The 14,064-nt window shown below is 32.7% G+C and overlaps 1 protein-coding gene across 1 annotated transcript in view; it reads left to right on the top strand.

The window, feature by feature from the left end:
- Positions 1–223: 223 nt before the first annotated feature.
- LOC129218962 (uncharacterized) overlaps positions 224–14,064 on the top strand; it is a 30,419-nt gene continuing 16,578 nt past the window's right edge. The window contains exons 1-2 of the mRNA XM_054853282.1: positions 224–359; positions 13,778–14,025. Coding sequence (XP_054709257.1) covers positions 224–359; positions 13,778–14,025 — 384 coding nt within the window. The remainder of the gene's footprint in view (positions 360–13,777; positions 14,026–14,064) is intronic.

The following is a 14,064-nucleotide window of genomic DNA, read 5'->3' as shown; positions in this document are numbered from 1 at the left end:
GGGACTTGCTGAAAGATACAATCAACAGAGAAAAGGTCACAATTTTATGGGACTTGTCACAGAATACCTCATAATGATTTTAATCGTTCTAGTCTGGATTTTGTTGGGGTCTTTGAAACCCGTTGCACCGGCAGCAGTGACAGAATCTGTCACCCTTTCTCCGAATGCGTCCACAACCGCTGCGCCAAAAACTATCAAACAAATTGAGAAGGAATTAGAAGCCATGGTTACCTATGTGTCGAAGTTGGCCCTTCCTTATTTTGTACGTAACTCGGATCTTAAGTTATCTGGCTCCTGCATGTCGACTTTTGTAAAGATTTTCGTGGATCTCAGAAAACTGAAGCTCCCCGCGATAAAACGTGAGTACATGTTCTCAAGTTATTTAGATTTTGATGCACTTTATGTAGTAATTGTTCCAATAGGACTGGTTAAGAACATAATTATTTTGCACGAGATAATTAATCTATTATGATGTCAACCATTTTTTCCCCTCTTTTTTTGGGGGGGGGGGGGAGTAACAAATAAGGTCTGAGAGAATAAACAAATAACTTGTTGAATGTTTCTCACGAATTAAAGTTCAAAAAAAAAAAAAAAGAAAGAATTGTATTTAAGGCCCCGAAACTATTTATTTGAAACTACAATTTTAAACACTTTTCGTTCCAAGTAGCCGGATATTCTTGAAGTGAAAAAGTGATACACTTTTCAAGTGGGAATTTATTTAGCATATTTTGAAGCATAATGTCATGCAAATTAATTTAATTCTTGGATCAAATTTAAAAAGAATGTAACATCAACTTTTTATGATTTGTTCATTTGGATTCTGTTGTCCTTTCAAATCTTTTGGTACCCAAAACTGAAAAATTTCTCTTGAAACAACTAAAATAAACAACTTAAGAATATCGAAGCTTTTGAAGATTTCCTAACAGAAAAGCAATCATAATAATAATAACCACTATGATGGTGTGGGTAGAAAGGAGAGCTAAACAAAAAAAACCAATGGGAAAAATTCTGCAACTTTGATTTGAAACAGAAAATATCCAATTTGAATTTTGATTTCTTGAACTCAAATTGTTTCTCGCAATCAAAAATGGGGTCGTTTCCAAAATTTTATAAGCATTTTTTTCTTAAAGAACATGCTTAAAAACATAGGATCTAACTATTTTTTAAATAATTTGTTTAAGTGTAATATTTTTAAAAACTTACTTAAATTGGTGAGCTTTCATTGTTTACATTTCTTGCCGATGACATCACAAATGATGAAATGCCATTCTGTGTTGCCATTCAGAGAGCAAAATACTTAACTCACGTCTATTGGCAACGATATGGTTGATAGCAAGCATAGAGCGCAATTTTAATTCGCTTCTTGATTATCATAACGTGGAAACGCGGTACAAAGATGCGCCAAAAAGCATCATTTGTGACGTCAAGATCACGCCTTGTTTGAAAAATCGGACAGTTTAAAAAAATAATTAAAAAATAACAGTTGGGAAAATGAGAAAAGAATTTTCTGGGTCCATGTTATTATTATTATTATTTTTTTTTTTTTTTGCTTATTCTGTCAATTTCAATGACTAAAAGTACTACTTCTGACTGAATGAAACAACCCCATTGTGATAAGATCCTACTCGTTGGATTTTTTCTATAAATGTCTGCTGTCGCTATCATAATTGCGAAAAACATAATTTGAATTAAAAATACTAAAATTCAAATTGGATGTACTCAATGTGCTATTAGATATAGTCCAAAGCTCATAAACATATTCCAAAGACCATTTGAATGTATAGTATAGCAGTCATTAGATATATAGTTCAGATGCCATTGGAATAACATAAGTACGGAAGAATTCCGGTACATTTTGAACCGGAATTTAACTACGATCAAGTAAAAACAAGCAATTCGTGATTGAAAAAAAAAAAACCTTGCACCAGGACATTTTAATGTAATTCCGCGCTAAGTGTAAGCTGTATATTTTTAACTTTATCGGCTCACTATTTGAAAACATTTCTGAGAACAAATTAACTAGCTACTGTACATAGAAAGCAAAAAAATGTCCGACCCAAAAATCGTATCTTCTATGTTTCGCTGTAAAGAGACCTATTAAAGCAATTTCATGTGCATGTTTTCAAAGGAATAATTTCTTCAATGATTAGTTTAATAAACTAGATAATTTTCTAAAGTATATTCTCAAGCATATTCATGCAATATTTTCTACAATTAATGCACATGGATTTTGAAAAGCGTGATTGAAATTGTACCGGTTCAATCATTTGAAGACATATTCTTTGGAAAAACAAATATTAAATGACCTTCCTTTTCAACTTCTTTTGCCTTAAGTTTAAGCACGCATTGTTTACTAATCACTGTTCAGAACAAAAGCAGAGAAAAAGTCTTCGTCACGCATCAGTTGTCAAACCTTTCACTAAATAACGACAAATGAGCAAAACTAAAAACTTTGTAAACAAGCAATTATTTAGCAAATAGTATTCTATTTTTAATGGCATTTGTAAGTGAAGTAGAACCTCGTTTATCCGGCGCTTCTTTTTCCGGATCTTCGGATTATCCGGATCAAAATTCGAAGCCTTTAATATGTGTTCATATACATCATTTTCAACTATGGTAGCTAGAACGTAACTATAAGTACACTATAGTTGGAGCAAACCTAACCTGGCCACATTGTGAAGGCTACGCAGATGCTAATCTCATTAGGTTTGCCTCAACTAAAAATGTCAATGCTCTCCTACCCAGGGGCACCCCAAACTTAAATTTTTGGGGAGGGCGGAAACTTAATTTGCGGAACGGAATTTTTGCCGAATGTGGCACCAAATTTCGCCGAATGATTATACTTTTTCCGAATAGAACTCCAAACTTTGCTAAATGATGATACTTTTGATGAACCGGCAGCCAAAATTTGCCGAATAAGGAAATTTTTAAACGGTCACAGTTCAAGTCACTGTGGTCTCGACCCGTGAGATCACGGGGTGGTGTGGTCCCCCTGACCTCTTATCGGGAAACCCTTGCTCCTTCCAGGGAACCAAACTCACGAATAGTGTAATAGTGTAATAACTTCAAATAAGTAACAATGGGGATGTTTCCATCAGTCAAAAGCTCTACTTTTAGTCTCTGAAATTGATAGAATGAGCAAAAAAACATGGAACGAGGAAATTTTTTTATTTTCAAAACGTTTAACTTTTAATTTTTTTAGCAGTTGGATTTTTCAAATAAGGCGTGGTCTTTACGATTTTTGGCGCGCACTCTACTCGCGCGTTGAATGCTTACGCTTGCTGTCTACCGCGTTTCCAGGTTATCATAATTCTGAAACGAATTAAATATTGCGATCTACGCTTGCTATCAACCATCTCGTTACCAGTTAGTTAAGAAGCGAATTAAATACTGTGTGTATGTGTGTGCTCTTCACTAATGGCATCAGTGAACGGCATTTCATCACTCGTGATGTCATATGCAGAAGCGTAAAAAAATGAAATTGAATCTGCGCACCGATTAAAGTAGCCGTTAAAAAATACCAAACTTTGTCAAATATTTTTAAAAAATGGTCAAATCCTATGTTTTTTAGCATGCTCTTCAGAAAAAAATACTTATAAAATTTCGACAACGACTCCATTGAAAGAGCATATCGAGACATTTTTTGACGCAAAAAATTATTTGCTCTCGTCCCCATCGCCAAACTTAAAGACTTAGCGAGAAATTGAAGGTACTACGCGACTTTACTGTCTGCATCTGCCTGCAAAGCGTGTGGAAAATGTCTTCCAATTCTCACCGAAACTCGCTGAATTTGATGTCTTTTCTTAAAATTTCGGCAGACTTTAAGACCTCAAATATCGATAACAGGGACAGGAGTGCAAATAATTTATGCGCCTAAAAATATGTTTTACTGTACTTTTTTATTGCTACTTATTTAGATTTTTTTCATTATTAAACTACTATGCTTATACATCGTGAGCAGTAGCGTAACTATGGGGTCTAGCACTTCTGGCGAACTAAAGAAATTGCGTTCACCCAGGGAGCCCCCCCAGAAATTGCGCCCCACATGGGAAGTTACCGAAGGTCATAGCAGTGACCTTCAAAAAAATTTTTTGGAACATTTTGATTAATTGATTCGACGAATAGGAGGCAGCATTGTAATTTGTTTACTTATTTTCTTTTTTTTAATTGTTTTCAATGATGCCCAATGTTCCTTCTCAATAGATGTTATATATGTGTGCATATATATATATATATATATATATATATATATATATATATATATATATATATATATATATATATGTATACCCTCTATCTATTTTTCTTACGAGTCTTTTTAAAAATATTTTAAAGCCTTTTTCAAATTCTATGATCAAAAAAAAAAAAAAAAAAACTGTTGGATGAAAAACACGTCACGAATTATTACACAAAGAGGATTTCACAATTCTGCATTCATAATTTCAATAATGATGTTCCCTGATGCCAACTTATTTTTTTTTTCAAAGAAGATGGGGGGGGGGGGGAGGTGATAGGAGTCACTGGGCTCAATCTCTGTAGGGAGACGATGGGCTCAAAAAGGTTGGGAATTACTGTCTTAGATCTTTGACTTCTTTTTGATTACTTATGGCCTCCGAGTCCAAAAATAATTTGGATCCATTAAAAAAAAATCATTTGTTTTTTCATTTTAAGGAAATAAACATCGTTGTTATTCATTTTTCTACTGTTACAATCCCCATACTTTTATTTATACATCTACCTTTCGAATACCTTGAAACTCAATTTTCACCCATTTCCTGTGATTGATTCTTTTGAAATTTAGAATGCGACCCCAGACCCGATGATGATGCAATGTTCTATTCTATATTCAAATTACTTAATTAACCATTAATTATGAGTTTATTCCAATTTTAATCTGCATTTTTGCATAAATCTTAAGTAGGAATTAACTTTTTTTCTTTAAAATTAATTTACTGTCTCTCACCAACCCCCGAAAATTGCTTCGCAATCTCATTTGCTCTCCGTCCCTTAGAACATAGAATTCAAGTATAGAGTTCATAATTAAAACACAATTCTACTCTCACCCAAAGACAAAAAAAAAAAAAAAAAAAAAAAAACCTTGGCAGAAGTAAGCATAACCGTGACATTAAAAAAAAACTTTCAAGAGCACTCCTTTTCTGGGTTCCAAATGAACTTTTGTTCCAACTTGCACAGCTATAGGTGCTAAGGGGCTCCTGAGCATTGCAAAACGGCCGTTTTGTACGTTTCTAAAGTCGTTTTCAAATGTGTGGTATCTAGAAAAATATTTTGCTCTTGATCTCCGGGCTTGAATTGAGTTGAGTCTAAAGTAGACACCTTTATATTTGCTGTTCTAACTAATTGATAAATTTGGAACAATTACGTGAAACTTCAGTTTAAGAGATTAATTACAGAAAAAACTAATTCGAAATTTAAAATAAAAAACCCCAGGGTCTCGAAGTAATTTCGAAAAAAATTTCAAGGTTGTAGGCACTATGGCGTCTCCTGGACACAGGCCCACCACAGATATCCTTTCACAATATCTTCGACCTTATTATTATTTTTTAATGTATAGAAATTACTTGTTTCTAAACGAACATCATGAATCATGTTCAACAAATGAGGCGAATGTCACGCAACAAAAGATAATTCGAGTATTTTCTCATTTGAACTGCACTTGAAAACAAATCAATTTAAACAATATAATTTGTTACTCACATTCTGTTTGAATGTTCAATTTAACGGTTTTCTTCATAATTAGAATATTATTTTCAAATCTTTCAAATTTTGAAAACATTTCAATTGATAATTTATAAAAATAAACGAACCAAATAATGGATATCGTAATTACCACAAAAATAATGTTTACCTTTTGTGTGATCTTTTTATGCATGATTTATTATTAGATCAAAAAGTGCATCAATTATACCAAAACTACGAAAGACTTCTTTTACTCTCATATGTTAGTTACATATCAACCCTTTTTGCTTCACTTTTTACATCCTTTTACAAAAAAGGAAGTATTGTATTCGCGAAAAAACTTTCACTCAAAAATCGGCCTTAATTTCCATTTTGCTCACCACCGAATGAATGTTGAGGGTTTTTTTTCGACTCGACCACACGTACATATGTACCTAAGAACGTATAGACGCCCGAAATATCCATTTTGATGTTTCCCGAGTTAATTACAACGAGTTTTCTCGTGACGTCTGTATGTACGTATGTATGTGCGTATGTGCGTATGTATGTCGCACAGGGTTGGCAAAAACCCGGGTTTTTTTAAAAAAGCCCATGGACCCAGGGTTTTTTGGGTTTTTTTAAATAAAACCCAAAAAAACCCAACTAAAGCTGGGTTTTTTAAAAGAAATGTGGGTTTTTTTGTCTTTTTTTAGGGAAAATGTAGGGTACTTGTAGCATATTGTAGCATAAGTATATGGACAAAGCACAAAAATTGTCTTGATAAAAAAAGCTGGAAAATTCAGCGTTTTCTGAAGAAGGGTATAAAAGACGACAAAATTCAAGAATGGTGAAGTTTCAGATTTTTTAAATTTGCATGATTACCAACAGTTAAGGCAAAGTTACTTCTTGAGTAATAAAATCTATTGTTTATTTGTTCGTTTTTTATTGCAACATTTTTTTTTTTTTTGTATTTTACTTTATTGTATTTCATTTTGTTATGCAAAACTACTGTAGAACCTCAAGTAGTTTAAATCCCTTTTTACTGAATTCCATCTTAATCAAGACATTTCTTTGAATTTTATGTTGCCTGTTTTTCTATTTCTGTGTACAGAGTAAGAAATATTAAACTTTTTCGTAAGATAATGAAAATACTGTACATCCTATTCCGTTTTCTGTCTGACCGTTTGTAAAACCTGTTAATTTCTAAAAAATATACCTTGTTTATTCGAGTTTTGTGACGTGTTGGGTTTGCAGAAAATAATTCACATGAGAGCCTTTTAACTAGAGTAGTTTCCTTTGTACAATCTGCAAATACCGAGAAAATCTGACGTGACAGGACTTAGTCAAGATAATTTGAGTTCCTTATTGACCAGTTAAAGGAAAAAAGTTAAATATATTTATTTAAAATCTTTGAAGCATTTTTTAATGCCCTTAAGAGTTAAGAAATACTATTAAAGTTCGAAATTCATTTTTTATGTCCATTGCCTATTGTGAAGAAGAAATAAAAAAGAAGTTTAAATTGTAAAAGTATTTAAATTAATTATTTAAAAAAAAAAGTTCTCAGAAAATTCTAAAAAACCCAAAAGTGGGCTAAATAATGGGTTTTTTTAAATGGGTTTTTTCAAAAAAACCCATTGATTCCAACCCAATTGGGTCCAATCCGGCCAACCCTGATGTCGCATAACTTAAGAAAGGTATGTCCTAGAAAGTTGAAATTGGTACATAGACTCCTAGTGGGGTATAGCTGTGCACCTTCCCTTTTGATTGCATTCGGGTGTTTCTAAAGGGTCTTTTGCACCTTATTGGGGGTCATTGTTAATTTCGATGGAAACTCAAGTGGTGTTATAATTTGGCGGTAATTTAGCGATATATCGTCACTCTTTTGGTCGCCAAGTTTTGTCGCTAACTTGGCGACTAATTTGACGATTTTTTTTTTTTTTAAATCTGGTTTCAATTTGGTCACTGTTGGTGATATTTAGAGAGTATACTATTGAATCACATTAAAATTACCAATAATGGGAAAATGAAATTAAATTGGAGTAAAAGGAAGCCATGTGAGACACACATCAGCTCGTTTAATGTTCATATAATCGGCGTTCGGGTAAAAGTCATTAAGACCACAGAGAAGAAAAAAAGATTAACTATTGCAATGAATAATACTTTACTTTACAGTTCGTTATTTTATGATGTAAACTAATTGAAGGGCTCGAGGCAAGAATGATATGCCACATGGTGTGAATTTTTCAGTAGGCCAATTTCCAACTTATAAAAAATATTTGTAGAACTTTTTAAAGGTATTATACATTCTATATTCTACAATACAAAAAAAAGCGTTTTTCTCCAAATGACCTATTCTATTGTCATGTTTATTTCAATTTTAATTATCGAGAAACAAAATTTTAGATCGAAGAGTTACTCCTTGAGGCTTGTCACATTTCTGCCCCGAGCCCTTCTATTATACAACTAGTGGTACCCGCACGGCTTTGCCCGTAATAGAAAATGAAAAGGTCTTTTGGTTCGCCTGTATATTTACAAATAATGTATGGTGAATTTTCTCGCCAATTGGCTTGTGCCCATGCTACGGTTCCACGTTATGATAATTTCGTAATTTACTTGTCCGTCTTATGATAATTTTGTTCTTAAAATTGGAATAGAAAAAGAACCACATCGAATTTTCGAAAAATCGCTTCGAGGTGCACACCCCCATGCTACAAACTAACTTTGTGCGAAATTTCATGAAAATCGGCCGAACGGTTTAGGCGCTATACGCGTCACAGAGATCCTGACAGACAGAGATCCGGAGAGAGATCCTGACAGACAGAGAGACTTTCAGCTTTATTATTAGTAAAGATTTAAGGTTTGCTTGAATGAACTTTCAGATGTGCTGTAGTTGGAAGGAGGGTGGGGGAGGGGCACCGTCTCCCGAAATATTTAATATTTTTAATTACAAAAAAAATGCAAATATAATGTAAATTATATTTCCATTTTTCTACTTTTTCTTTTGGTGAGTAATGCCCCCCGCTCACCCAAATCCCAAGTTGAGTTCTCCGAGCATTTTTTGAAGACAATTTCTTAACTTGCTTTCTCCGTCATAATACCAGCGCTTCGCTTACGGTTTTGAATTGTTACCAAAAACAATGAAAAAAAAAAGAAAAATCATTTGAATTGTGACGTCTTTAATTCAAATTATGGTTTGAGGAGGAACGAGGACCTTACTTGTTGAGTATCTTGTTTTTACAAATGGACTGAAATGGAAATGGAGAAGAAATTCACATCCGTCATAAATTATGACTGATGATTTTCTAGATTAGGTAACAGAAGGTACATTAATAAAAAATGGTCATGAGGATGCGGTGATAGAGTTCTGTTTTTTTTTTTTGGAAAATATGCACCCGTATACTTATTATAAAGATTAAATTTACAGTGTATATTTTTACAGTATTTTTTTTTTTAATTCTGATCAATCTTAAATGAGACGAATTAGTAATCTGGAAATTTCGTACTTGGATGAAATTTTGCTTTTCAATTTCATCTATGTTGATGTTTTTCCTGAAACAACGTAATATTACACCCCCCTCCTTTTTTTAAAGTGAAATATGCTTAAGTTAAGCCTTGAATGAACGCAAACGGTTTGTAACAATGACGACGAAAATTTGTTCTCTTAGTTAAGTATTAAAACATTGAACTTGACTTATTCTCGTCGCCATGGTAATCTAAAAAATCAGAGCAAATGCTTACGCTTTGCTGTCAACTGCGTTTCCAAGTTATGATAATTTGCGCTGTGCGAAAATGGCATCGGTGAATGGCATTTTATCACTTGTGATGTCATGTGCAGAAGCGTAGAAAATGAATTTCAATCTGCTCACCAATTTAAAAAAATGTTTAAAAAATATTAAACTAAGTCAAATTATTTAAAAAACTGGTTAAATCTCATGTTTTTAAGCATGCTCATTCAGGAAAAAAAAAAAACTTTTAAAATTTCGGAAACAACCCCATTAGTATAACTGAGAATGGATATGAGTTTCTTACTTTTAACAGAGATCAATGGCTCGATTCTTAAGCATTGGAGAAAAATGGAGTTCTAGACACAGACATACCCTACATTCTATTCAAATGAGGAAGTTTTTAAATGTTCTTAAAAAGTCACAAACGATCTAATTTTTGATTACCTACAGCTCTCAGCTGCAAATATTTTATTTTAATTCTTATTTTCAATTTTGATCATACATCTATTTATTTTACAACAATAAAAAAGAAAATGACTTAAATCAATCAGTTAATAATCAATCAATGCGTTCCATTTTGTCGCTACTGTTCTCAAAACGCATTTGAGACCATTAGATTTCCGGTAAAATTTCTGTTTTTACTTCCTTATACGAAATAAAGGAAATGGGATCGTTTCCAAAATTTTAAAAGTATTTTCTTCTGAAAGAGCATGCTAAAAACATAGGATCTGACCATTTTTAAATAATTTGTTTAAGTTTAATATTAAAAAAAAATTACTTAAATCGGTGCGTTTTCAGTGTTTATGTCTTCTGCTGATGACATCACAAATGATGAAATGCCATTAAGTGTTGCCATTCACAGCTCAAAATATTTAAATCGCATCTTTACTCACGTGCATTGGCAACGATATGGTGGATAGCAAGCGTAGAGCGCAATTTTAATTCGTTTATTGATTATCATAACGTGGAAACGCAGTAAAAAATGCGCCAAAGGACATCATTTGTGACGTCATGAAGACCACGACTTGTTTTCAAAATCAGATATTTTAAAAAATTAATTAAAAAATGACTATTGGGAAAATGAAAGTATTTTCTGGGTCCATTTAAATTTTTTTTAACTTATTCTATCAATTTCAGTGACTAAAAGTAGTACTTTTGACTGACGGAAACAACCCCATTGCAAAAAACGTTTTATATAATTTGAACTTCTGCAACCAGTGCCGACTTGCGCGTGGAAGAGAACCAGTACTATGTTTTAGGTTGAATCGGAAAAAAACTTTTCTTTTTTTTTTGGAAATTTGAAATTTCATGTTGATAAAACATTGCCCCTATATCTCCACATGTACCGCAAGAACATATATTCAAATTAAAAAATATTTAGACATCCCGCAACTAGGCCTGAAATTTATAATTTTCTACCAAAAATTGATTTTTTTCCATAAATTGTTTTAAAATGTAATATGAATTTTATGAATTTATCAAGTTCAAAAATACAAAAAAAAAAAAAAAAAAATACAAAAAAAAAAAAAAAAAGTAGGTATTTGGTGTTACACTGAAGTTTTTGCTTTTATGCAATATTTAAGTCCCTCACATAGTACTCACAAATATAGAATTTTTCAAGTTCACAAGCTCAATTTTTCATTTTGAATACATTGTTTTTCTATTATTCATTTGCAAATAATGATTTGAAAATGTGTTCGTTAATATTTTTTGAGCTTGATATTTTATTTAAATTTATATGTAATCCTTCTTTGTATTCCTACTACAATCGATGTCCTTTCGATGGGTTTTCGCGAATAGTTTTAAATTCCAAAGAGACTTCAATAATATATTTTTTTTTAATTTGAAAATGTGAGTACGCACATTGACAATAATTAAATATGTTAAATACAAAATGTGACTTTTACAAATTTAAAGATTTTCAATGTTCTGAAGGAAAAAAGCAGTATTTTGTAAGAAATGATATTCGCAAATATCTACGTGTAAAATAAAATAAAGAAATAAATAAATGCTATAGGTACGACATTGATTTGCACAATTTTATAATAATAAAAATTTCATTTTTCAAAAAAGAAATTGAAAACGAAATTGAATTGAAAATTTTTTTAAAATTAATTGGTAATTCATTCAGCGAAATAAATAAAATAAATAATAACAATAAATAAAAGAAAAGAAAAGAAATGCATGATGAAAAGCACTTTTTGGGATGCTTTTGAAGTATTTCGGAGGGAGTTTGAACTTTAAAAACCTACCCCTTGCAGACGGCCCTAAGTTTGCTACGCATATAAATTGTTTTTGAGTTATCTTTACCATATGGCATCAAACAAATTTTGTGAGAGAATTACTTCTAACTCCCTTTTGCATCAAATATGTTGTTTTCGTAAACAATTATGAGTTATTTTTATCAATACTATTAATATAAAGCTGAAGAGTTTGATTGTTTTTTTTTTTTTTGAACTTGCTTATCTTAGGAACTATTGGTTCGAATTGAAAAATTATTTTTGTGTTGAATAGTCCGTTTATTAAGAAAGGCTAGAGGCTATTTTTTCAAAATCAGATTGAACGAAATATTTGTAATTACAAATTAAATGTTTCATGAATTCTTTGGTACTATGAATTCCTATAATAGATGGCGGGGTAAATTAACTTATCGAGAGGGCGCTGGCCGACAATGTCGATAGCTGCGAGGAGCCATGCCGCGCGGCTCAGACGTGTGGTCGGCTGCGTTGTTGTGGTCAGCAAATTTAATTTTTGAATGCGTTTTTTTTAAATATTTTTTTGATATTCAGGTACACAATTATTCAGGTTATCCTTATTTCCAAAGTTTGTTTTTGTTCTTACAGTTGAAGATTACTTATCTAAGTAAATAATTTTATTTATCGTATTTCAATTGTGATTGTTCTTTATGACGTTTTATTATAGTATTGTTTATAAGGCGAAACATTTTAGACTGCAGAAAAAAACCTCACTTCTCTTGCTAAAGGGCTGGGTTACGGTAGCGTGATTGCTTGGCGCCTTAAGTGATGAACTATACAGTTGAAGGATTATTTTGAGTTTTAAAACTACCGTTAATCTTTTTATGTGTTGTGGCGAATAGTTTTAAAAATTTCAAAGAGACTTTAGGTTTTCCGAAATCGTAAGTACGCATTTTAGTTGAAGAAAAATGATAATTTCACATTAAAAGGGAGAAAGACGGGGGTAGTTTTTTTATTCAACGGACTTCCTTTAAATTATTAGCACGGGCATCGGCATGCGGGTACTGCTAGTACGTAATATAAAGCCCAGATTAAAAGATATACTTCCCTAGGACAAACAGTTTTTTGGTGGCCCCCCTACAGTTAATACTTACAATTTTAGGCCCTCCTATAGTAATTTAATCAATTTAGGGACACCTAAAGTTTGGGGCCATTAGGGCATTGCCTAGTTGACCTAATCAGTAATCAGGCGTAATATTCACAAATATAAAGGTATGTTGAGGAAATGGTAACTTGTGCTATAGTCCCTTACGGCGACCTTTCATTACTTATAACTAGTTATATTAAAGATTTTTTTTAGAAAAAATTACTTTTTTCTCCTTCTTGCCATAGTATGCAATGTGTAACCACAATTCGACTAACTATTTAAAGTTTTTTTAAAGCAGCAAGGTTAGTTTCCCTTCTGTGACTGTAAGTCTGTTATGACGGAATTGTCCGTTTGTAACATTTTCTTTATCGTTCAAAACTTTACTTTTTACATTCTTCTATATCTAATATTTCAGAAGAAAGTATTGGACTTGTGAGAATTTTCAACTTTCGAATTTTGACGAATTCGAAACGTCATTTTGCATTGCACGTATTGTCGTGTGCTGGGTCCATTTTGACCATTTTTGGAAAATGTGTGTCTGTATGGGTGTGGCCACCTTACAGCAAAAAATACTGCATCAAATCGAACGAAATTTGTTACACCTATCGTCTTCCCAAAGCAACAGCAGGATATCTTAGTGTTATTTCTGGGATTAAACGCCTAAGTGTTGCTCTGAGGCGACGCTATGTGCCTCCAAGTGAATTGGTGCCCCTTAGTTTTTGGTGAATATTCCTCCAAGGGGATGAAGGGGTGAAGCAATCGAACGTTTTTTCTATGATGCTACCTGCTGTATGTCAGGAAGTAATGGGCGGAATCCAAATAAATTTAGTCCGTATGTCGACCCTAGAGGCCGGCTGATTCAATTCTGGTTCCAATAGCTCAAAAGCAGGTTGAGCTATCAAACGTTCTTTCTCGTTACTTGTGCATATAAGAAACTTTCGTGATGGTCACAGTATATACTAGTTTTGTTTTCAATCGCTCTGCGTTAGTACTGTATGTGTTTACAAATTCAAAATATTTCTATTTTGTTTCAGTTTTGGATGCCATGGCGAAGCCACCTTATGGTTTGTTGCACGGAACCTTCAGTGTAATGGGCGATTATGACCAGTGCCTGGAAGTCAGTTCAACCAAGAAAGGTGATGTGCCCAAAAATAAAAAGGATGAGTACTACCACGGACAGTACTGTACAGTGGAGGTGGAATTTCCTCCCAAGATACTAGAGGCTATCAAGGATTACAATAACAAAAAAATAAACCTCACAGATTTCGGGAAACTTGGCAGTGTAAGTGTGTTAAATTATCATCATCATTAATAATAGATA

Source organism: Uloborus diversus, chromosome 3 (genome assembly GCF_026930045.1).
Source record: "Uloborus diversus isolate 005 chromosome 3, Udiv.v.3.1, whole genome shotgun sequence".
Taxonomy (NCBI): Eukaryota; Metazoa; Arthropoda; class Arachnida; order Araneae; family Uloboridae; genus Uloborus; species Uloborus diversus.
Note: the sequence above shows the minus strand (reverse complement) of the source record. Positions and strands in the feature narration are given on the sequence as shown.